The 26,623-nt window shown below is 30.2% G+C and overlaps 2 protein-coding genes across 5 annotated transcripts; one reads left to right on the top strand and one right to left on the bottom strand.

Annotated features, from left to right (window-relative positions):
• The first annotated feature begins 731 nt into the window (after window positions 1-731).
• On the top strand, window positions 732-5,941 carry LOC114384719 (aspartate aminotransferase P2, mitochondrial-like). Of its 3 annotated transcripts, none has more exons than XM_028344461.1 (12): window positions 732-882; window positions 1,029-1,100; window positions 1,191-1,259; window positions 2,474-2,668; window positions 2,832-2,870; window positions 2,956-3,045; window positions 3,154-3,262; window positions 3,350-3,459; window positions 3,854-3,997; window positions 4,274-4,440; window positions 5,053-5,317; window positions 5,481-5,941. In XM_028344461.1, the coding sequence occupies exons 2-12, from the start codon at window positions 1,029-1,031 to the stop codon at window positions 5,610-5,612; spliced, it is 1,392 nt and encodes a 463-aa protein (XP_028200262.1). In that variant the 5' UTR covers window positions 732-882; the 3' UTR covers window positions 5,613-5,941. The 3 variants fall into 3 exon arrangements, with proteins under 3 accessions (XP_028200262.1, XP_028200265.1, XP_028200264.1); XM_028344464.1 differs by having other exon boundaries at window positions 766-783; XM_028344463.1 differs by lacking the exon at window positions 732-882 and adding an exon at window positions 890-906.
• A 443-nt stretch (window positions 5,942-6,384) lies between these two features.
• Window positions 6,385-11,253, bottom strand: LOC114384720 (probable receptor-like protein kinase At1g80640). Of its 2 annotated transcripts, XR_003660762.1 has the most exons (11): window positions 10,857-11,253; window positions 10,248-10,418; window positions 9,626-9,876; window positions 9,409-9,541; window positions 9,258-9,321; window positions 8,894-8,990; window positions 8,678-8,780; window positions 7,884-8,002; window positions 7,712-7,801; window positions 6,754-6,998; window positions 6,385-6,678 (listed from the first exon to the last, which is right to left on the bottom strand). XR_003660762.1 is itself a non-coding variant. In XM_028344465.1 (10 exons), the coding sequence occupies exons 1-10, from the start codon at window positions 11,005-11,007 to the stop codon at window positions 6,855-6,857; spliced, it is 1,323 nt and encodes a 440-aa protein (XP_028200266.1). In that variant the 5' UTR covers window positions 11,008-11,253; the 3' UTR covers window positions 6,385-6,854. The 2 variants fall into 2 exon arrangements, 1 of the variants encoding a protein (XP_028200266.1); XM_028344465.1 differs by having other exon boundaries at window positions 6,385-6,998.
• Window positions 11,254-26,623: the final 15,370 nt, after the last annotated feature.

The following is a 26,623-nucleotide window of genomic DNA, read 5'->3' on the forward strand; positions in this document are numbered from 1 at the left end:
TGTACAACCTTAGGATGTTTGCCAAGAAGGCAACAAATAAATTGGCGCAGTTGTCAAGATCAAACCCATGTCACCTACGTGACAAACGAAATACTATTAAATTTTATCAAACAAAATGTAAGGGATATAAATAGAACTAAGTTTATTAAAAAAATAGAACTAAGCCAAAATTTAATTTAAAAAATGTGTATCATTATTAGAGGTAAGTATATGGACCTATTTGACCCATTAAGGCCCAATTTGTGAAGCCCACATTTTATATGGGCCAAATAAGCTCGATTTGTGAGATAAATTGTCTTTTTTAGACCCATATTCAATACACAAAATCCAAAGATAAATAAATTAGTTTGTAGACGCAAATAATAAGCTAAAAAACCAAAAAATATCAAATTAAAAGAATTTTCTCTTTTTCTTTTTTTATTTTTTAAGCTAAAATCTATTAAATTAAAATATACCAACATTTGTAATTAAAATATATCAAAATTTATAACATCAAGCATCCAAACCTTCTAATTTAAATATCAAGAAGATTTTAATGTCTTTTGTGGGTTTGGTAGACTAGCCCATGAGTCCACAGATTTAGCTTGTCAAGTCAGCCAGATTCATCAGCTGACTCAAAATTTGCCTATAGTTATACGGATTAAAAAAGACTTCATTATCCGTACAACCCGCAAGTTTAACATACCCTGGTCACTATCACACTTAAGTAAACACTAAAATTAAAGCCAAGAAAATATGTGATGTGCGAGCCCGTGGCAATTTTGTCGTTGACAAATCAATACGGTGGGCACTTTCACTTTCACTTCGTTCTCGTAGTGGCCCACTGTTTCCTTCTTCTATCTCTCTACAAACACACTTTTTAAGTGATTCGTTCACAGAAACGTACTACTACTACTTGATCTCATCGTATTCTCTACGCTATTCCGATTAATCAATCATAGATAGATCCATTATTCATAGTTAAACATAATAACTGTTGTGTTACATCTCGTGAATTGTTACAACTGCTTAACCATTTTCTATTGCAGATGGCTTCGTCGGTTCTCTCCGCAGCTTCGCACTCTGTCTCACCCTCATGTTCTCTGTCCACCACGCACAAGGTAACCGCTTTCTGCTTGTTCCGGCATTGCTTCGTGAATTGTAATGATTAATGATTGCCCTTTTCGTGATTTAACGTTGGTGTCCAACAGGGAAAGCCCATGATTAGAGACAACACTTTGGGATTCCACAGAGGACCCAATTCCTTCTCTAGTTCAAGGGTATGTACTATATAGTAATAACTAAACTTCTTGCTTCAGTTTTGGATACGGTTTTATAAGTGCTTTTGGAGATTTTATCCAATCAGAATTAGAGTTTTACTACAATTTATGTTGGCATTTAATGCAAGTTTCTATTTATGAGGATTAAACTTCAATTTTGATTGAACAGCCTATGTGTGAGTTCTTGTAAATTCTCTGCTACCTGAGTTTGATTCCTATGGATAAAAAAAAAAACCCTTCAATTTTGATTGAAGAACAACACTAAAAGCACTTAAGGAACTATATCTAAATTTTTTCCTCAATTTGTTTTTTATTGCTTTGGTTTATCCATTATGCTTTCATATTACTTTATAATCTATCAGGTAGGACTATTGGCACACTAAGTGTTATTTATTCATATTCTTTGCTAACTAGTTTTAATCGTTCTGTTAAATTAACCTCACTCTAGTAATTTTTGTTAGAGTTCAATGTATATACTCCATTATAAAACATCTCTACATTGGCATATTCAATAAGATTTGACTACTTTACCATGTCATCCTGTTCACTAATATGATGTGGTTGTGGTGATAAGGTAAATTCCTACTGGATGTGGATGTGTGTCTGTGTAAAGATGTTTTATACTGAGAGTCTATATAATTAAACTTCTTTTTAAGATATAAAAATAAATAAAACAGTTTGGATCGTAGTTATTATATTGCCATTTTTCATTTCATATTTGATGGAAAAACAGTTGTAAGCAAAAGTAGGTAGTGAGGATTAAGGAATGTATGGACACAAAAACTGTTAGGAATCTTACTCTAACAAAGATGATTATCACACACACAGAATCGGTGTAGTAGGCAAATCAGAGTCAAACAGAAAGAAGTGAGAAAAGATTGAGAGAATTATCTAGAATAGGGAAGAACAAATGTACACAAGTGTACCCAAAGGAGCACTCTCCTTTCACACTGGGTAATCCCAGTTGTATATCCAAGTTTTTACAAAAGATAATCCCACCTCCGTATTTAGAGGCCTATTTATAATAGAGAACCCTCACACTAACAGTTAGCCAACTAACTCTTCTAACTGCTCCTTTTTAAAACTAATTTCCCTTTTTATTCTTCCTTCTATAATACACTTGTAATTGTTTGGGAAATTGATTCTCATGCCTAACAGAAACTGTGTGTGTGTGTGCAAGCGTGCTAATATAATTTCTATCAATTTTGTTTCAGTCTAGAGGTCGGATCTCTATGGCTGTTGCAGTTAACGTTTCTCGGTTTGAAGGCATACCTATGGCGCCTCCTGATCCAATTCTAGGAGTTTCTGAGGCATTTAAGGTGGACAATAGTGATGTCAAGCTCAATCTTGGAGTTGGGGCATACAGAACAGAAGAACTACAGCCATATGTGCTTAATGTTGTTAAGAAGGTCTTTGTTCCTTACTTTATGTGTCTGCTGTGATCTGAGTGCCCCTAGTTTGCATAGTTCTCCTGTCTTATGTTTGCTCCTAATTTTGCTTCATGATCACAAACTTAAGACTACTTTTGGATTGAGTTAATGCTGATTTAGATGAAATTCTTATTTTTCTTAGGCAGAGAATCTTATGCTGGAGAGAGGGGATAACAAAGAGGTAATTTTCTTTACATCATGTGTCTTTATGTGTGTGGACCCATTGGCCTTTAGATTATTAACTATGATTTAACTTCTAAGTGCAGTATCTCCCAATTGAGGGTTCGGCTGCATTTAATAAGGCAACTGCAGAGTTGTTACTTGGAGCAGACAACCCAGCAATCAAACAGCAAAGAGTATGTAGTTGATATAGAAAATATAGATGATTTGAAATTTGAAAGACATTACATTTTATTGGTTATGAATTTTTTCATTTTTTACTTACATTATTCAGTTGCAACCAGGTTGCCACTGTCCAAGGTCTTTCTGGAACTGGTTCTCTGCGACTAGGTGCAGCTCTGATAGAACGATATTTTCCTGGGGCAAAAGTTTTGATATCAGCTCCTACCTGGGGTATGTATCTGACTGCTTCTCTGCTTAACTTGGTCGTGATACTTGTTTGGGAGTTCAAACATCCTGGGTAACATTATTGTCTTGCAGGTAATCACAAGAATATTTTCAATGATGCTAGTGTCCCATGGTCTGAGTACCGATATTATGATCCCAAGACAGTTGGCTTGGATTTTGAGGGCATGATAGAAGATATAAAGGTTAGATCCTGGTCTAAAATTTAGAAAGTGAAATGGTCTATGAACAGTGTTGGGTTAACTGTTTTGTCTGAACTAGAAATCAATATGCAAGAATGTTCTATTTGAATTTTTTTCCTCTTGATCTTTCATTGTAGTCCCAACACTTGTCATCTTATCTCAAAATACATGTTTTCAAAAATATCTTTCACTTGAAATACAACTGATGTAATTGTTTTGATTAACATGCCATTGCAGTGTAATTGTATTTGATGCTTAATTGATGTAGTAATTGTAACTTAATGTCTTGTTATATGAAGACGTACATAGGAACATGAATTCTCATTTGATTTAAAGGTTCCTTCAATCCAATATAAAATTGAACAATGCCTAATTGTACATTTCTACATTTTTTCAGTCAGCTCCGGAAGGATCTTTTATCTTACTTCATGGATGTGCTCATAACCCTACTGGTATCGATCCAACACCTGAACAGTGGGAAAAAATAGCTGATGTAATTCAAGAAAAAAACCACATTCCCTTTTTTGATGTTGCTTACCAGGTACCAATCTTTGGGTAAATGAGAATTTTCTGGCTAGCCTATATTAAAAACCATTAGCATATTAAGAATTATGACTTAAAGTGTGTTTGGATAGCTACCAGAATTGATTGACCCATAAAATCATGGTGAAAAATTGAAAAAGTGGAAGCAACTATTTTTTGCTATGAGTTTCAACGTGGAATTGGAGTTGATTCTATAAAAATTAAATCTAATCCAAACACCCTATAGAGACCTGGAACCTATTTAGCAACATGATGAACTCCTCATTAATTTTAGGGGTTTGCTAGTGGAAGCCTTGATGAAGATGCAGCTTCTGTGAGACTGTTTGTGGCACGTGGCATGGAGGTTCTTGTAGCTCAATCTTACAGTAAAAATCTCGGTCTCTATGCCGAAAGGATTGGAGCAATCAATGTGGTTTCATCATCGCCCGAATCTGCAGCAAGGTATGGTAAATTAAATCTTCCATTCTTTCTGATATCTGAAGTTGACAAGGCATGTCTAAGAAAAAGATTGAATCTGTCTACTTCATTCCCGTGCATTTTTATTCCTTTTCTAGAAAGGTGAAGGGATCAATTTATCAATTAAGTGCATGTAGTATGAAGTAGTTGCAATTAAGTACATAGAAGATATTCTGTGTGTTTCGAAGATATTATTTACATTTTATTTGAACATATGATATAAGCACTTAAGTATGTTTTGGGGAGCTTATGAAACTAGTTCATGATATGTCCATAAGTGGCTTTTAGTTTATTTCATAGAACTCTTCAAGGTAGCTTGTAAAAATAGCTTACAGCTTATATGAAAACAGTTTAACCCTTTTTCTTCAATTATAGAAACATCTTATTCTTAAGCGTTTACATGGTAAGTGTTGATTCAACAAGTGCTTAATTAAGTTGTTTACCCAAATGCACTAATATTGTCTTAACCAACATCATGACAAAATGCCCTAGTTGACTATTTCTGTTTTAACTAGAAAGATGACATCTTAGATTCAACTTGATTGTGACAATGTATGCCTCAGTAGAAGTTCTTTCTTGATCGACAATGTGTTTCAGGGTAAAAAGCCAGTTGAAAAGGATTGCCCGACCAATGTACTCTAATCCTCCAGTACACGGGGCTAGGATAGTTGCCGATGTTGTTGGAAACCCAGTTCTCTTTAATGAATGGAAAGCAGAGATGGAAATGATGGCTGGAAGGATAAAGAATGTTAGACAGCAGCTATATGATAGTATTACTTCAAAAGACAAAAGTGGAAAGGATTGGTCATTCATACTTAAGCAGATAGGCATGTTCTCATTCACGGGCTTGAACACGAACCAGGTAATTGACTACTGTTATTACAACTTCTTGCATGTGATCAACTTGTGGCTTTTATACACTATGTTGAGTCCTATTTCATTGACTAAATGAAAACATCGTCGATTTTACAGTATTGTAATATTGACTGTCTTGTTCTTAAATGATATCTTGTGTCTCTCATCAGAGTGACAACATGACAAACAAGTGGCACGTATACATGACAAAGGATGGAAGGATTTCCCTGGCAGGATTGTCATTGGCTAAATGTGAATACCTTGCAGATGCTATTATTGACTCATATCATAATGTCAGCTGAAACTCTATCAGATATTTTTGGTGAGTATTATACCAATCGAGAGCGATTGGCATACATGAAAATATATGTACCTCAAAGTCCCTTAGGAAATTTTGTAACTTTGAAACAAATTGACTCAAAGTATTGATGCATAATGAGTCAGCTTCTCAGACTTAAAGCTAGTTGAATCAAAGTACTGATGCATAGTGAGGATGTTCATCATTTCATATGGGTGAGATTGAATAAATCATGGTTAACAATAGTTTCGTTAGTCATATGTGCTTGAGTGGTTAGTACGTATCTTCTTTTGTTAAATCCTACTTTCAATATGATCGATTCATTTATGTTGATATCAACCTTCAGAGTTTCAGTTCACCAATGTCATTTATTGTGATTGGTGATGAGTTACTTAAGAACCAAGAAAGTAAAATATTTGACTATAATATACACATACATACTGTTTGCCAACTCGAACCAAAAAAATAAAGGCAAGCAAGGCTCGTCATCTGTGTGGAATCTGAATGAGTTACCATGTTGAAATTCCTTTATACAATGTTTAGTTGGAAGGAAATGGAAGGAGGGGAAGTTGGGGACTCTTAATAATAAGCGAGCTACATTTCTAATTCTCTTGATTTAGCAGTATCAAATTTAGAAGAACGTGAAAAATGTATTTTCTAACATATTCTTTTTAAATTTACTCAATATCATTAACTGAAATTTATTAGGAAATACAAAATAAGTGAGACTAACATATAATCAGTGAAAGTCACATTATTTTGCGAGTTTCAGGAAATTTCAATCACCAAGGAGAGTGTGTATTGGAGCGTATTGCTAGTATTTCTCAGAAATTTATGTACGAATTATTAGTAGTCTGGTTTACTGAATTTCACATGCCAAAAGTGGGAATGAAAGACAATGGGATCCTCTCTGAACAGTTCACTGTTCCGCAATATCACCACTCTATACACAAATTTTCACAAAAGTGAAATCAATTTCCTCCCATTTATCATTAACAATCCAATGCTCTTCTCCACCATTCAAGCCTACTCTTTCCTCAATTTCTCTGTTTCTAAGTCACACTCCCGGGCTGCATGTGTTTATTACAGAATCAGTGTAGTTGTTATGGATCTTTCAGTAATTTCAAGCCTTACTAAAGCCTCACCAGATGGGTAGAGCATCACAAAACATGTCATTGATGGATCATCGATATGTGAGGTTGTCTCAAACTGATCATTGACTAGAATCCTCAGGTGGGTCAGCGGGTCAGACTTGCTGTGGCAGTTGTGAAACTTTGAGTGTTCCTCCAAGCTCTACTGGCACAAGAGGGATCAATGAGTGGAGAACATCGGCAATCAGAGGACGGTAACTTGGTTCTGGTTGCACACATAGCACGGCTACAGCAGCAACCTACAATGTACAAAGTCAAGGTTACAGTTAAGTAGATTATCAAAATACAGAAGAGAAAAATGCTACTTCAACTCAGGAAATAGGTATGAAATCCATTTCTAGTCTGTGACATCATGTAGCGAGGAGAGATAAAAACACACAAGACTCAAATTACTTTGTGTAACGAGGAGAGAGAAAGATACAAGGTTCACATGGGATTCATTTGTCAGATAAGTCCCATGTGAATCCTATGTTTTTGCTCTCCTCCTTATAGGTGTAGATGCTAGAGAAAATTCAGGTTTGAGCCTATCTCATTTAGTGGGATTTATACTAATTTCAACTAATATCATCAAAAAGAATATAAGTTAAAGATTGTGTTGCTATCATTTCTCGGTTACAAATGCATTGGAGAAGGAAATGGTAACATAAGTCATTAGTAAACTATAACTGGTATGATGAGTAGAATAATTCTATATAATATAATATCTTTCTATTAATCTTCTTATTTTTAAATGAAGAAAATATTAATTATTTTTATGTTTTAAAGATAGTAGTATTAAACATATTTAGTTTTCACTTAATATATTCTTCATAAATTATTAGGAGGATTAATTAAAAAAAATCTTGTAAGACAGTATGGCTAAATCTTATGACTATTATCATTGCCAAAAAGGGTAAGTAGTAATAAACTGGAAAATGTGTCTGAGTGAGTTCTGACTCCGAGGCACTAAAACCTGGTATAAGTGCTTGGGGTCCATTGTATTCTTAATTACAGGATCCACAATGTTTGGAAGCTTAGATCTGTCTGTGAGCAGTGGCATAGCCTGCAACCAGCATAAATAGTTAAATGTCTTTTCCCACACCAACCCAATTAAATTCTATCATCAAGCAAAGCAAAAACAGTACCCATGTGACAATAGATTGGCATTGAGCTGGTGCTAGTTTTTCCACAGGCTTCTTTCCCAATAGAAGCTCCAAAAGCACAACTCCAAAAGCATACACATCACTTTTATCAGTCAATTTACCTACAAAAATAATAATAATAATAATTAAAATGCAAGTAATTTCCTCAGCTAATAATTCAAGTTTTGCTACAGCTGTTTCTCCATGTTCCAATTAAATCCTTGGAGAAGTGATCCGTTTAATTTATATCTCTTGATTAATATCTACTAGTACTTTGATTCATAGTACCTTGATAATAATTAAAATAAAATAGCAATCCTTGCCAAATGATCAAAGTCTTCAACTGAATAATACAAAGCTATGCTTCCAATGTTTCCCATCTTTCAGACAAGAATCAATTCAACTAGCTGAGAGCAAACTTCAGTTCACACACTTAGGACATTTATTATTATCATTAGTATTTTTTTTTTATCACTGACAAGAAGCAACTGGAGCAAACTAGGCATATGGAATTGTAACGTGTAACTGACAACATATTAATTTAATAAATAATTTATGCAAGTTGTCAGGTCAGTTGAGCAGGTACATTCCCAATAGTGTGTCACATGGAAATTACCTACGACGATGTAATAATTTCTCGCAAAGACCACACTTTCAAACCCACCCTTTATATAATTAATGCATCAAGGTTCAAAAAGACCATTATCTTGGATCTGGTTTTAAGGACACATTTAGCAACTTGTTAGACCATTGCATATGCCATTAAATTATATGTGAAGTTCAGTTGGCATACATACCATCTAAAAGATACTCCGGGGCAACGTAACCCAACGTGCCTGAAAGCTTGAGGTTATTCTTGTTCTGGGACCCATTGGTTATGGCAAGACCAAAATCAGAAAGCTGAATCCTCCAGCACACAGAAAAGAAGCTTTGGTGAGAACACAATAAATAAATGTATGGTACAAAAAGGAAATAATATATGCAGCAAATTGAACTTGGCCATTTTGTTTTACCTTGGCATTGAACTTTGTATCTAAAAGAACATTAGAAGATTTCAGATCTCTATGGATCACCGGAGGGTAACAGTGCTCATGCAGATATTTTAATCCCCTGCTTGACATTAATCAAATAGCATGTTAACAAAGAGACAATTAACCAAATAAAAAATGCTAATAATACACTCTCTAACACACTTTATTATTGGCTGAAAATTATTAAATGTCACTGAGTTATAAGACTCGTTAAATAAGTAGTACGAGATATTATTTTGTGACTCTCAATAAGTTTCAATTAATAATAAGGAATATGTTAAAAAGAGTATTGCTAGCATTGCTTGATAAATAGGAAGATAGATAGAGAACTGTTTGGGACGGTCACCTTGCTGTGTCAAGAGCAATTTTCATCCTCAAATGCCAAGTCAATGCCGAGCCATGAGAAGGTCCTTCAAATAATAGTTTTATAATTGACCTTATTAATTCTTAATCTGGGTCTTATGCTAGGTAATAAAGCATATAAAACAATGTTTTACCGTGTAATTGAGTTTCCAATGATCCATTATGCATCAATTCATAGACAATAATCCTTGTATCATCATTACTGCTACAACCCAGTAGAGAAATTACATTTGGGTGTTGAATTTTACTTAACAAATCCACCTCGTTCTGCAAATTCAAAGAAGTCCAACTATTCAATATAATATTTAAAAAAAAAAACAGAAAAATGAATAAATTGTTAGAAAGCATTACCTCAAATTCTTGCTCAGCATATTGATTTTCACAGTGCAATTTTTTAACAGCAACATCCAAATTATCATCCAAATGAGCCTTGTAAACGCATCCGAAACCTCCCTCACCCAAGATGTTAATTTCCTCGAAATTTCCGGTGGTTTTTTCTATTTGCTTATAGTCAATTATTGGAACACACCCTTTCTTACCAACCAGCTTTATAGAGCTGAATTTACTCAAAAATGGTGATGAAGCTAGCCCTTTCTCAGCATCTTGGGATTCAAATTACAGAAGGTAAAAAAAAAATTACAAATCCCAGACAGTACCAAGGAAGCAAATTGAATATCAAACTTTCTTGGCATCCCAAAATTGTGATTTGTGAAGCAAAACATGAATCTAAAGATTGATTGGTTTGAAAAATCTTTTTTTTTTTTTTTACTTTGTTTCCTGATTTAAAAAGTTTGTATAGGAAACAATGAAAACAAAAAACAACTTTATTGTTTTCTGTTGTCATTTTTTCCTGTATAAAAATAGGAAACAAAGTGAAAACAGAACATGTAAATAAAAATGAAAAAGTTTTCTCCGATCAAATTTCATAAGATTCTAAGAAATGGAATTGTGATAAAAGGGAGAAAATAAAAACCTGATCTTTGAACGTTTTTCCCTTTGGATTTTGAAGGGTACTTTGTGTAGTAAATCCAGATGCACAACACACACAAAATGACTGCACCAAGTGAAGTGCTGGCAACGGCAACAGCAATTACCATTTTCTTGTGTGAATCCATGTGTTGCTGTTCAGCCCCCATCACAATTCCTGATCAATATGCAGTATATGGCACTAAGCATCAAATCAAATACATAGAAACAAAATACGTACTACTATTCATTCAAATTTCAAACCATTAATGGCAAGTTAATAGAGTTTAAGCAAAAGGGTAGGATCCAAATCCACACAATAAAACACATTAGACCAGTACCAGAAATGAGTTTTAAAAAAATGGTTACTATAGATTATCTGCACTAAGTGCTTGTATTGAATTTGAAACTGTTGAGTACCAACTCCATCATAAGAAAGAAACAACAGATAGTGTGACAGAGAGAGCACGTAAGAATAGCATCCGGTTCGAATTCTTGTTGAGAAAAGTATCTACATTTAGTATGTGACAGTTCTTCAAACATGATTGTCTCCGAAAAAAATAAATGCGAAAAACCAAAAAATAAATCAGAAAAAAAGTAAGAATTTTCATAGAACCTGGAGAGGAAGCAGACATTGAAGTGGGAAATGGAGAAAATGGTGGAACTTGAGGAGAGGGAGCAAGAGGGTATGCAGAGGCAAGAATCCAAGTGGGTTTGTGGAGAATAAGGAGGAGCATGAGAAGCATAAGAAGAAGCTTCGTTTTCATTGTTTCTTTCTAAGAAAACATGAAGATAAAGATATAAAAAAATAGATGTGTGAAGGAAAGGCTTGTGCCTGAAAAGGAACACACACTAACTCACTGACGCACGCACAAAAAAACACACTCACACTCTCAATGAGGTTTTGTTAGCCACTGAGTGAGAGAAAGTGAAATGTGTGTGTTTTGGATCTTCTTTGAGGCTTGACCTCCTTTTTTAAAACATCGAAAAAACAATATTTGCTTTTAGTTTTCTTTTCTAGAACCTTTTATTTGCGCATTCTCTGTCTAATTTTTTCTTTTCTTTGTTTAAGTGTCTTTCTCTTTCTCTCACGCTTTCTCAGCAGAAGGAAAAGAAGGACAACAATGGACAGATGAGACTTAATTTTGGAGTGGGGGCAACTGCACGACAATCATGTGCACTCGTGCATTGTTTCAATTTAAGCATTTCCCCCAAAATCTAAAGGGGAAAACAAGTTAAAGAAGCAAAGAAAAACATGTGAGGCGTTGGAAGATAGAAAAGGAAAAGAAATAAATGTATTTTTTTAATATATTATTAATACAAAATATTAACCATTAATCTTTATGGAAAATTGATTTATCACTAGGAGTCTGAATAAATCAGGTCACGTCAGACTTCCTATAAATAAGTAACTTGTTATACAAACAAATTATAATCTAACATGACCTATTAGGCTATTAGAGATTTTTTATATATATGATCTTACTCAACCTATTACTCAATTTAAAGATCTTTTTATATCAAACATGACCTATTAGACTATTAGAGATTTTTTATATATATGATCTCACTCTTCCTATTACTTAATTTAAAAATCTTTTTATATCAGATATTTATTTTATGTATGATATAAGATTATTAATTTATTAAGATATTAAATATAAAAATATAATATATATATATATATATATATATATATTAAGTTTTTTATTATATTTGAATGAATAAATAGGTCGACCTATTAGATTTAATAAGATTTTTTTTATAAGTTCAGGATAACCTATTTTATTAAATAGGCTTTTTAAAAAATTTAAGCTTAATTTTTTTTATTAAAAAGAGTCAAATTAAGTTAGGCTTTAAATAGGTCTTAGCCTATTCTCATACCTACTTATCACTTTTAATGGAATTTTTTTTTCTAATCATATCTTTTTTATTTATAAGACTTGAAAATTTTCTTTAAAATATCAATTTAATTTCACTTAGACTAATGTAATGTTGGCCCTCCTCAAAATATATATATATATATATATATATATATATATATATATATATATATATATATATATATATATATATATATATATATATATATATATATATATATACTTAAAAAAACTATCTTTTGTTCCTTTTTATAACATTATTTTCAAATTATTTATTGTATTATCTTTTTATAAAAAAATCATTGATTTATATTTTTTAGTCAATAGACAATAAATATTATAAGTTAATAAAAAAATAAACATGAGGTATGTTTGACAAGGATTTTAAGCTTATTTTTTTGGTAAAATATGTTTGGAATCCATGTAAAATTTGAAAAATATTAATTTCGTTCTCGTAAAATTTTTTGTATTAATTTGGTCCCTCTAAAAATAAAATATACTTTTACTTGTCCTCATTGGTAATTCCATTAGATGATTTTATAACGTAACTTACCGACTTAATTATTTTCTTTCTCTATCTTTTTAAGTGATGAAAAATTACAATGTTAGGAGGTGTTTAGCCGCCTAAAATTGTTTAATTCATTTTGGGGGAATTTTAATCATCACAAATTATTTAATTCATTTGTAATTAAATTATAGTGTAAGTTTGTTAGCCACATGAGATTACCTACCACTAAGGACCAATAAAAATATGTTTTATTTTTGGAGAGACCCAATTATTATGAAAAAATTTATAAAGATAAAATTAATACTTTTCAAATTTTACAAGGACCCTAAATATATATTTATCCTTTTATTTTACTAGTTGAAAAACTCATTAGGTTACACAAATTGATGTTAGTAACAATTAAATATAGGAAAGGTGTTGGCGCTTGAGAGTGGCAAATTGAGGACCCGGGGTCAGGGGGCAATGCATTTTTAAAAAAATCTAATGAAAAGTTACCATATATATAAAGATAAAGACAAATGTTAAAATCATAAATTTCAAGCAAAATTTGTCACCACTTAATCAAGATGTCTCTATGGGAGAAGAAAATGAATTGTAACAAGAAGTCATGAATCAAGTTGCTTAGTTGCACAATGTAAAATCATTTCATAAAAGGAAACAAAAGGGAGGAAACGTGCCAAAAGAAAATAGATGGAGTGAGAGATGAAATGGTAGAATGAAACATATGAGATAAGTAACAAAAAACTAAAGGGAATGCATTTATTTATCTTTACATGAAAATAAGTGTGAGGGTGCAAAACATAAAACTTTGACACAATTATAAGTAACTTTAACCAAATGAAGGAGGTGCATTTGTCCACCCTCAAATATATACAAGTTTGCCCTTGGCACTTGATCCAAAGAAGAAAAGTTTGTTTATGAGTTGAAGGGAGGGGAATGAATACTCTCCATTTCTTTTTTTCTCAATTTCCTCCATTTCATAAGCTTTTGAGAAAATAAATGAAATCAAGGGTGGTATTTATTTTGTCAAAAGCTTAGTAATGAAAGAAATGGAGAGGATTTTTACTTTGAAGAGAGAAGAAGGGAGAGGTTGTAGGTTCGAATGCTTCCCACTAACATTCTAACCAAATAATAACTAACATTGACCGATAAAAAAAAGTGCAGACATGTATATATATTTCATGTCACTAACATCACTTCTATTGCTTAATGAATTCTCCATTTTGAATTCATTCTCACCCTCCTTAACTCTTAGAACAATGCCAACTCATGATGATTAAATGACACACAATGAACATGTTGACCACGACAAGATGAAATTAATTTTGGACTCTTCTAGAGCTAAAATTAGTTTCGGATTGTATCATTTAGGGTCTTCCTCACATCCATAGTCAACCAAGTCAGGATCCTTCAGAATTTTATCTTAATGAACTATTGGCACTAGTTAGATTGAAAATTATTTCATATATGTGTTGGGTGAGTATATTTTCAAAATTAAGAGGGATTAGTGATGTTTAAGCTAAGCTTGTGAAGATTAGAAAACATCTTATATAGCTTGAAAATTTATATGAGCATTGTCCGTTACCTAAAATTTATATCCGTCAATGACTTACTAGGAATCGTATGTGTTAAATAATCAAATATAAATTTTATTAATATTCAAAAGAGCACTATAACAAATTATACATTCTTTTTCTTGTATTGCCCATTATCCACCCAACAATATACAAGACAAAAAATTATCTTTATTATGTGACTCAAAAGTTATCATGTGTTATTTACTTGGTCTATTCTTTAATGTGTATCAAATACACCCTATTGAATCAAATTAAGATGTTTAATAAAAGAGTTTATTTTTCTTACAACTTATAAATTACGAGCTACTTATTAAGGGTGTCTAATGTAATTAGTTGAATAGTGCATAAGTTATCGTAACCTTTATTATACTTGAGTTGAATTCATGAATTAAAAAACCTATAAGTTGTTTCATTAGCTAATAGATAACATTTTTTTTAGTTTCTTTTTGTACTATTTTCATACTTTTTTATGATCTCTTTTTATAATAATTTTTACGTTATCATTTCTTCTCTTTTGCTCTCTCATGCTCTACCGTTAACCTCACCTCTCTCTTTTTTTCAATTTGATTCTATTTTTAATAAATATTTTTAGTATAGCAACAATATTAACGTTATTTTTAATAAAATTAATAAAAAATATAAAACAATAATTCGTTAAAAATATATATTTTTTCCTATAAAACAAAAAAAATATAAATATATCTTTTTTATATCATTTTATATTCATTAACTACTTTAATAAGTAATTTTATCAAATACTTCTAATTAATTCAATAAACTAACTTATAATTTTTCAACTTTAGCTACGAGTTTATAAACTTCAATAATTTAGCCTTTTATATTTAGAAATTACATATATCTTTTATTACAGACAACCTTATGTATTTAATATAATTATATATTAAAAGTAAAATTCAAGATTACTAATTAAATTAATTTAAATAACTTTGGCTTGAGTCAATTCATACACTAAATAATCTTGACTAATTTGACTTAACATAACTTAAGTTTAATATTTTGTTTTTGGCAAATTTACTGCCAATAAATTAATCAATTTGAATTTTATTTTTTAACCCGACCCTACTGTGATCATCTTGACTAGTTTGACTTAACATAACTTAGGTTTGATATTTTGTTTTTGGCAAATTTACCACCAATAAAACCTAAATCAATCAATTTGAATTTTACTTTCTAATCCAACCCCATTCTGATAAACCCTAATCAAGAGACATAGAAAGAATGAAACCATATATATAAAATGTATTAGGTCCAGTGTCCAATGTCGTGTATGGATATTAAATTTATATTTTATAATTTATAGAATAACTTTTTTATATTGTTTTAAATTTTTAATATATTTTTAATTATTTAGTTTAAATTTTAATTCATGTAAATTAGTAGATATATCAATAAATATTTAATATAGTTTTATATGTACACATGTTCCAAAAAATTATTATTATTATTGGGAAATTACTATTATTATTGGGGTGTTGCCTTAGATAGGATTCTCTTCACTTTTATAATGTTTGCATGTTCCACTTTTACTTCATTTTGAAAAAGTTAATTTAGTTATTTTTTTTTATTTTCTTATTGGTATAAAATATCTAATAATTTTATCAATGATTAATCTTTATAAAAAAGTGGCATCTATTCACATAGTAAAACATTATTTTATAATATATTTTTAAATTAATTATATTAAAGTTATCATATATACAAAAATATTATAACTAATAAGATAAATTTATTTAAAATAGTGATAAAAATTAATAGACACGTTATTAATAACATAAGGTTCCTGTAATTTTCCTCTCTGACTTCTTATGATATAACATAATGTTTATTTAATAACAAATAATTGACAGCATTGAATCAAGAAAAAAAACGCACGCAGAGGAAACATTTTTAAGCAAATAATGGGTACTTGGGGTAAATTGAATTATTTATTGTTATTCTGAAACCTAATTATTAGCAGCATGAGAGTTGAGTTTCCATCTTTGTTCTATTTTTATATATATATATATATATATATATATATATATATATATATATATATATATATATATATTTGCAGAGGAATAAATCAAACTTTCTTCTCCTTTTTATAAATAATAAACGTGCATTAAAAATAAAAATAAAAAATTATGAATTTTTTTTCAGCAGTGCTAAATAGTAAATAGTATGAATGAATATGGTAAAAAAAAAAATTTAAAACAGTTGTTTCAATATAATTAGTTTAAATGTTAATTAAAGAATTTAAAAAAGGCTTTGCCTTAAATTTATGATCAATTCGCATTTTTTTCTTTTTAAGACATTCAATTACAACAAATATGTTTCTAATTATTTTGTCAGCCTTACTTTGTGTTGTTTTAACCTAAATTGTTAACAATGGGTAATTTTATTATTTATTATTTTAGGACATTATTTAAGTTTGTTAAAAAATAATAATGAAGAATATTATTTCATAAATTTTTTAATTTAAATTTATTCAAATCTCGAATATTAAATTAAATATTAAATTTAATCATAATAATATTAAGTAGGAATATTTTATTCATTATATATTTTTAATTAATATTTTAGAATATAAATTAAATAATAAATTATTATATATGTCTGTATATTATTATTATTATTATTTTAAAAATGTGAGAATTTTGTCTGCAAATTAAAAAACATTAATCTTTGTAAAATGTTAAAGCATTTTAAATTTATTCAAATCTAAAATAATAAAAATATTAATTTTAATCAAAATAATATTAAATAGTAATGTTTTTATTTATTATATAATTTTTTAAAATTAATATTTTAGTATATAATTAAATAATAAATTATGATACATGTAATATATCAAATCAATGATTGTTGACAAACTAAAACTTTGATCCAACAACTGATAAAGTTTCAAGCTTTCTTTACATATATTCTATCAAATCAATGATTTTTAACAAATTAGAATTTCTATCCAACGGCTCACAAGACGTCAAACTTCTTTTATATATAATATATCAAATTAGTAGTTCTTGACAAATTAAAGATTCAATCAAACGGCTCACAAAAGTTCAAGCTTCTTTACATATAGTATACAAATTAGAATTTTGATCCAACACAAAACTTCAAGCTTTCTTTAAAAATAATATATGAATTCAACGGTTGTTGGCAAATTAAAATTTTTATCCAACGGCTGACTAAGTGTCAAGTTTTCCTTACATATATATAGTATACCAAATCAATGATTTTTAACAAATTAAAAATTCAATCTGACGGCTCATTAAAGTTCAAACTTCCTTTACATATAATATATAGATATTAGAGATTTTTTTCTGAATATTTTTATAAAATAAATTTCAAATATATATTTTTTAAAAATTTTCTAGTAAGAATTGTTTATAATTTGTATTTGTTTCTTCTAACCATTTTGTTATTAGTTATTGTTTTTTACTATTAACGGTTGTTATACATATAGTAGACTTAAAAAAAATACAATGTGGCTATAGTAAAAAATCAAAATCAAAATATTTAAAAATGACATTTTCAATTATGTATTTTAAAATTAAAACTTAAATTCATGTGATGTGTATCATTCATAACATATATGTTGGTTTCTGAAAAATGATATAAAAAAATTTTAAATTTTAACATATAAGAGTTTTTAAAATTCTGAATTAGAAATTATATACTAAAATTAATATTTTTGAGCTATATATCAATAATGTATCATATATATAGCAAGTTATACGTTATTAATTATTATTGCATAATATAATTAATCAGTTGAAGATTTAATTAATTATTATATCTTAAAAATATGGAAATAATAAAAATAAAAATTAAATTTATGTTCACTCAATAAATTATTTATATTTTACCTTAATTTAAATATGTTGTAAATTTGAATCAAAATATACTAATTTTATTAATTAATCTGAATTAAAATATATTACTCCTAAATACTTTAAATTAATTAAATTAAATATTTTAAAAATAAATGATTGAATATTTCATGTTAAATTTTATTTTATATTTAAAATAATTTTTTACTTGCTGAATTATAATGAGTTGAGGGATACCAAAGACCCAAGAACCCAACATCTAGAGGCCTCTGGCTAGTTTTGAGACTTAAATCTCGAGCTTAATTATACCTTACTTAACCACTAAGGTATTTTAGTTATGCTTACAATATTGAGATTTTTTTTTCTTTTATTTTCTACCAAGTATATGAGAAGTAATTTGTATAAATCAATTGTGAAGTGAATGAACAAAGACTTTTGTTGGTTTTATCATTGAAGCATGAAAATTGTCTATGCTAGGGTTCTTTCTTGAACTATTTGATCTTATCAAGAATTGCTTAATTCTTATGATGATCCTCAAAGCTTATCAAACATCACTATTTGTGGCGCCTATCTTGTTTTTCTTTTCATACTTTGTTTCCTTGTTTAATTTCCACAATGTTAATGTTGTAATTCTGTCCAAATTTCTTATTTGCATATTTCTCATTTTACTTAACCTTTTCAGTGTTTTTTTTGCCTAAATTGCATTTCAAAATGTCCTCTTTCACCTCATTTTGGAATCGTTCCAATTCGAGTTCTGTAGGCTGAAAAATGAATAAAAGTTAAAATACGTTTTTTACTCAATTGATATGTGAATTTCATCCTAGAATTAATCCGAATTGAAGCAAGGTAAGGGGGATTCACATCATGTGTGCAAATAATTATACAAATTATTATGTTTGCAAATAAGTGTGAAGCTAACACATAAGCAAAAAAATAGTGGAGGATATCAAAAGAAAGTTATTATTTAGAATTGACAAATATATTTATTCAAAAGGCTTAAGTGCAATTTTGGTCTCCTATTTTTCTTAATACGTAATTTTGGTTCCTTCAGTTTAAAATAGAAACATTTGGTCTCTCTCTTTTTAGAAATCCATGATTTTAGTCCTCTATTTCAAAATAGAGACATTTAGTCTTCTTATTTTTTTAAAAAAAAATAAAATTTTAGTCAAATTCTTAATTTTGTCTACGATTTATTTTTTTTTATTTTGATACAATTGAACCTTAGGCATAACATATTAATTTAAGGTATCATAAAAATGGTTTAATTAATTATAATGGAAGAAATAGAAGAAATAAAAATATAGATAAAATTGAAGATTGAACTAAAATTGCATATATTTTAAAATATGGGCACCAAATTATGCATTTTTTAAAATATTTTTTTTAAAAAATAGAATGACCAAATATATCTATTTTAAAATGGAAAGACCAAAATTGTGGATTGAACAAAATAGAAGAACCAAAATTACATTTAAACTTATTTAAAATTGGGTATAAAATATTTTAAATAATTTCATATTCATTACTTACAATTAGTTTTTTTATTAATTAGTTTAATAATAATAATAATATAGTAAAAAAAAGTATAATATGTATAATTATCATAAATCATTGTTAATCATTATTATTATTATAATTATAATTTTTAAAAAATATGATAGCAATCAAATATTATATTTACATTTCAATTATTGTATAATTTAAAATGAGTTCTTTTAAAAAAATTAAATGAATTTATTACTTAGAGCTCATGAGAATTTCATGTGTAACATTTCTATTGAAAAATATTTTCGTGGATATATATATATATATTATAACAAACATCGAATTCAATAAATAAATTTTATGAGACACTCTCCAACTGCTTACTAATCGCAGGTATATGTTATATATCTTTTTAAGTTTACGAGACACTACGAATTATTTTTAGAGGGTATATTGCGAAAATCTTTCTCCACAGCACCATTTGAAAACGTAGAGACCAGAATCAAAGTATAAAAAAAATATAACAATGATATCTCGAATCTAATTAAGTCAATTACGTGTTAATCTTTCTACTTAATTTGTGGTTTATATTTTCCTTTTTTTCATCTGGTAGGAAGCTCTAACTGTTAATACTCACAATCACAAACGTCATTGTCACAACTCATGGATAAGCAAAGCCACCAAAAAGTCTCAAAAGCTACATCGAATCATTGCTAGCTAATTAATAGGAAGATAATTGGTGAAAAATAATTTCTAACCCAAATTAAAGCTATTGTCCCAACTAAGAACTTATTAATTTTTTGTCAAAAAAAAAACTTATTAATTTTTGTTGGCGTGAAACTACCTATATTTTATAAAAAAAATAATGTTATTAAATTCGAGAGTTTAGGTAAACTTGTGAGAGTTTCATAGACTCAACTCGTAGACTTGTATGAGTCCACTTCATATAAAAAAATAACAAAATATCTATAAATAGCATATCAATTAAACATTTCAACAATATAATAAAGTAAAATAGTAAATTATAAATTTCATAATACTTAAATAATCAAGTCTAGTAATGCATCACTACTAGATAATAACTTGCCGATGTTATAGTAGTGGTAGATCATTCTCATCGAGGATATGATATTATTAGAGAATAAGGGTTTGATGTTATTAAAGGTGAATTTTTTTTAATCGGGAACAATACACTAAATGAAGGTATATTGAACACTAAAGAGACATAAAATAATCTAAAATAACTTATATTTTGATTTAATTTTCTTAACTTGCTGACTTGTTGACTCAGAGGTAAACTTGAGAGTGTAACGAATTTACTTAGAGCTTATAGAGTCTACCGAGAATTTACTAAAAAAAAGTTTACACACAAGTCAACTCACATAGGGTAAGTAAACTCTAAGAATTAACTCGAGAGTTTGATAACCATGATTAAAAATAATAAAACTTTCTCTCAAAATAGTTAACATAGTAACATATTGATGATCATGTTCGAGCCGAGTATAATTATTAGGGATGATAAATCTTTTTCTTTAAGTATTTAATGTAATAATATATTTAAAACTTGAACTTAAGTGGATTGATTAAACTAAAACATATTTCCATAATAATTGATCAATGTTATTGGCGATCTTATAAACCTTTTATTATCTGTAAACTTATTCCGAAATGTTAGAAATTAAATAAGAACAAAAAATGCATTCATCAAAGTGTTCTATAAACTTGTGCTTTCATTCCCCTTTTGTATAATTTGTTTATATTTTTATTTGTTTGTTTTAAAATATTGCTATGAATAGGTCAATAGGCTTCTTTCGTGTAAGGGCAAGGCAGTAAACAAGACATTAAGAATTATCTGACTTGGAAGGTTAACGGATCCACATAAATAAGGGACAACAACTTTGAGCTTTGAATATATATTAGTAGAAAAATAATACCCGTCACGTGTTAGGTCGATTATGGGTTTGAATTTTGGGGAAGATGCACGTTACTCATACTATTATATATAATATCATATGTATCATATGTGTGTCCGTTTCTCTTTTTGTTAATAAAACAAAATGATTTATTAATGGTATGGTCCAATAGGTAACGTATATAAGCAAATTAATTCTTAGTGACAAGAGACTCGGATACTAAGCTAATCAGAAAAATTGTCTCTCATGTTTGTAAGGATCCAATAGAATAAGAATAAAGGAAGGGAGAACAAGCACTCACTCATTACTTTGTTGCTACAAAGCTCAAATAAAACCAACTCCAAATAAGTACTTGAAGAACAAACCAAGCCTCAACGACCAACCAAGGAACAGCTAAATATAAAAAGGCAAAGAATCACTCAAAAAAGCAAAAAGGATTCAAGGATTCTTTGAAGAATATAGATCATTTACGTAAATGACGAATATTAATGGCTGATAACATTTGACTCTAACATGTTTTTAGCACATTATTTATTAATAGAAGTCCATTTAAATTACTAGTTATTCTAGTCAACAAAAAGAAATAATGGATTCCAGACTCTTATGAAGGCATTGCAAACTTTTTTCAATGGAATGCTACTTATTGCTTAATTATCATGCATTTGAAAATAAAATTATATATTTTTTATCCCGTGGTTTTTAAAGTAAATATATGATTTTAAGAAATTTTTAATTTTAAACACTTATGTATGATTTAGATTTACTCTTCCCCTCTCCATAAAAATAACTTATTAAATAAGAAAATAATTTATGCACACCTAACAGACAACACCTAGAAAGAAAAGGAAAAAAAGTATAAGTATAATATAATAAGATATTATTATAAAAAGAAAGAGTAAATACTAATGAAATGTTAAATATATTCACATAGCAATGGTTTAGAGAAGTTAAATATAGATTATATACCATCAAACATGTGGATAAATTATCGCGGAATTATTTTAACTTTATTAGATATCGTGAATTCGAGTCCATATTATCCAAAGGTTAAATACTTAAAGGAAATACACACATGTGATTTAGAAAAAAAATCCAAATTATATATATTTAATGTATCTGTTTACTCGTGTTTTAATATCACTTAATAAATCTTTAAGATGGATCAGCTTGTCATCTTTATAATAGAAAAAGACAAATGATAAGAAAGGCAACGTAATTAAAGTAAAAGGACAAGAAGATTGAAATTTTAACAAGAAATAAGAAATATGCATTCCAGTTAGACGCGTAGAACATAAAATTGGGGATGCAACGTTCACCCAGATCATCATGCTTTCAACATTGTCTAATGTCTAATAAGTCAATGCCTTGTGTACGTGGTGGCTGTAGAACAATTATCATCGCCAAAAGCATTTAATGACCATCATAATCTTAAATTATTTGAATAATGAATCATTGAATAATTAATAGTACTGTGTTGCTTAGGGACTTTCGGGGGGAAAATCATTTAATGGAATAGCTTCGCACCAAGAGCAGTTGATAATTTGTTATAAAAAAACAAAAAAAAAACGTGTCTCGTAATATTGTTTTTATCATTCTATTCATATTTCTTGTAAAATATCAAATATAGAAAGTTAAAGGACATTTTAACTGATATAAAATTAAATATAAAAATGGTTATGCATAATAATTTGATATATTATCATTATTATTCATCTAAGCATTTTAAAAGCTAGAAAAAGGTTGCATTTGAATTAATGAATTAACTTATTTGTTAGGTTTTAAACAAATCTATAAATGGGCCTAGTAGCATTAAAACTCCTTTGGTACAATAATTGGTGTATGAGTGTTGCTAGGTGCACCCAGCATTTTTGTTGGTGCATCCAGCAAAGTTTTTAAATGGCAAAAATGCCCCTAGCTTCTTTCTTCCTTAAAAATGTAATTTTTTTTAGAAACGCAGTTTACCTCCACTTTTGTTGATTGTGCCTCTAGTTCGTGGGTTCGTTGGGAACGGTTAGGTGCGGTGAAGGTACCGGCGTTGAGCGTTGCAGTGGTCGACGACAACAAACGAGGTTCGCAGATGGTGGTGTGACTGTCGCAGACGTACGGATCACTTCCGGATCAAGTTGATCCATAAGAGACTTACGAATCAACTTGATCCGGAAGTCTCTTACGGATCAACTTGATCCGTAAGTCTCTTATTTTTGGTATTTGCTGTTTTTTGAATTTATTTTCCTTTTTTCTTTTAAATTACTAATTTTTTTGTATGACCATTTTTTGTTTGATTTGGTTAGATGGACGAAGATGAGTGGATGTATGAAATAATGTCTGAACGAGCGGATATGGATTATGAAAATGCAGAAGCATGTGGTGCGAATGAATCACATGTTGATTGTTCAGATGCGTTCAACATTTCTCAGGTTATAATGTTAATGTTTGTCACAGATTTAATAAAATGAATACTGGTAGAAAACTTAAATTATATGGATTTCTTTGTAGGTGTTTGAGTGCCGAGAGGATGTTTTGCGGTGGGCTCGATCCGTGGCTCATGAAAACAGATTTGTGGCAGTGATTTTAAGGTTGGACACAAACACATGTAGTAGAGGAAGGACTATGTTTGTGTGTCGAGTATAGGTGTAGGAAAAAAGAATTTATTAGAAGAGACACTAGAACTAGGAAATGTGGGTGTCCCTTCAAGCTTCGTTGCAAGCCAGCGGTTGGAGGAGGGCTGGATGGTGAAGTTGATTTGTGGAGTGCATAATCATGAATTGGCCAAGTCATTAGTTGGACATCCATATGCGGGGTGATTGACTAAAGCTGAAAAAACACTTATTGCCGATATGACGAAGTCCATGGTGAAGCCAAGAAACATTCTGCTAACTCTGAAGGAACACAATGCCAATAGTTGTATGACCATTAAACAGATATACAATGCAAGAAGTGCATTCCGTTCTTCCATAACAGGAAGCGATCTTGAAATGTAACATCTGATGAAGCTTCTTGAACGTGATCAGTATATTCATTGGCACAGAATAAAGGATGAAGATGTGGTTCATGATATCTTTTGGTGTCACCCTGATTCAGTGAAGTTAGTCAACGCATGTAATTTGGTGTTTTTGATAGACAACACCTACAAAACAAACCGGTACAGACTCTCACTGCTCGATTTTGTTGGGGTGACACCGACTGGGATGACATTCTCTGTCGGTTTTGCATATGTGGAGGGTGAACGCATTAATAATTTGGTATGGGCTTTACAACGCTTCCGAGACCTTTTTTTAAAGCGTGATGCCTTCCCTGGAGTTATTGTCACTGACAGAGACCAAACATTGATGAATGCAGTGAAGGATGTATTCCCTGAATACACAAATTTGTTGTGTAGCTTTCACATAAACAAGAATGTGAAGGCCAAATGTAAATCACTAATTGCGCAAAATAATGCTTGGGATTATGTCATGGATTGTTGGGGATCTCTGATTGATTGTCCTTCATAACAGTAGTTTGATGAATGCTTGAAGAAGTTCAAAATGGTTTGCGCACCTTGGCCAATGTTTGTTGACTATGTCAAGGAAACATGGATAATACCACACAAGGAAAAATTTGTTTCCGCCTGGACTAATAAGGTGATGCACTTAGGAAACACAACAACAAACAGGTATAAAACTGTTCAACTATTTTTATTAACGTTGACGAATTTATGGAATTGTATTATTGTATATGTTTATTTTTATTTGTGTATTTGAAATGTAGGGTTGAATCTGCTCACTCGTCTTTAAAAAGACTGTTACAAAATAGCATTGGAGACTTATATAGTGTGTGGGATGCCATGAACAACATGATTACGTTGCAGCACACGGAGATTAAAGCATCATTTGAAACAAGTACACATGTCGTTGGACATGTGTTCAAGAAAACCTTATACAGGAGGCTACTTGGAATAGTTTCAAGGTATGCTTTAAATCAGATTGCTGCTGAATTAGAGCGTGTTGACTATGCTGGCAAGAATCCCTCAAGTTGTGGTTGCGTGGTGAGAACCACGCTTGGTCTTCCTTGTGCTTGTGAGCTATCCAAATATGTTGGTGGTTGCATCCCACTGGATTCAATCCATATGTTCTGGAGGAGACTCAGTTTTTCAGACCAAGGGTTATCTGAGCCCGAGGTGGGCATCAAGGACGTAATGGAAACAATATCCAAAAAATTCGAAGAACTTGATGTTTATGGAAAGTTTACTCTAAGGACTAAACTTTGGGAAATTGCATACCCTGATCAGAATTCGATGTGTCTTCCTCCAGCAAAGGTTAACACAAAGGGGGCACCGAAGAAAACTACCAGTAGGAACCCAAGGTCAACAAAGCGTGATCCATCTTACTAGGAGTATGTAGATGCCTTTGAATCTATGCAAAATAGCAATTTGTTGGTGAGGCATACTGCATCATCCTCTGAGCAACCGAATCGAAGAATGATGATGCCCATGTTGGACCAGTTTCAGCCATTTATGCATGACTTCATTGATAAGATTGTTGATGTCAAAACTGATGGTAATTGTGGGTATCAGTCGGTTGCCGGTTTATTAGGTATGGATGAAGACTCTTGGTCGGTAGTCCACAACCATCTGCTTAAAGAACTTGCCAATTTCTCAGAAGACTATATCGAGCTCTTTGGTGGCACGGAGAGATTTGAGGAATTAAGGATGTCACTACTTGTTGATGGGTTAACCAAGGTATGTAATTTATGTATTTGGTTTTTAAGACTTTACTTTGAAATTAAGTTTGACGTGTATATTTGTTTCATTCAGGTGACAACGATAAGTGGATGGATATAACGGACATGAGACATGTCATTGCATCAAGGTATAACGTAATCATTGTATCATTGTCTAAACAACAAAACATGACATTCTTTCCTCTTAGAAGTCAACCGCTGGCAAATTCTTCATTGCATCGTATAATTTGTATCGGTCATGTGTATGACAATCATTTTGTTGAGGTACATTGTAGATATGAAGTATTTTTTTTATATTTATGCAATGAGTTTTGTAGGATTGAGTTAACATTTTTTTCGCATACACAACAGGTTTATTTAAAAGAACATTGTCCCTTACCGCCTATAGCATTGTTATGGTCTAGCAATTGTCATCTGCAGACGAAGTCGTGGCCAAATCCATATATTAGCAGAATGCAGCAT

This window comes from Glycine soja, chromosome 14 (assembly GCF_004193775.1).
Source record: "Glycine soja cultivar W05 chromosome 14, ASM419377v2, whole genome shotgun sequence".
NCBI classification, from domain to species: Eukaryota; Viridiplantae; Streptophyta; class Magnoliopsida; order Fabales; family Fabaceae; genus Glycine; species Glycine soja.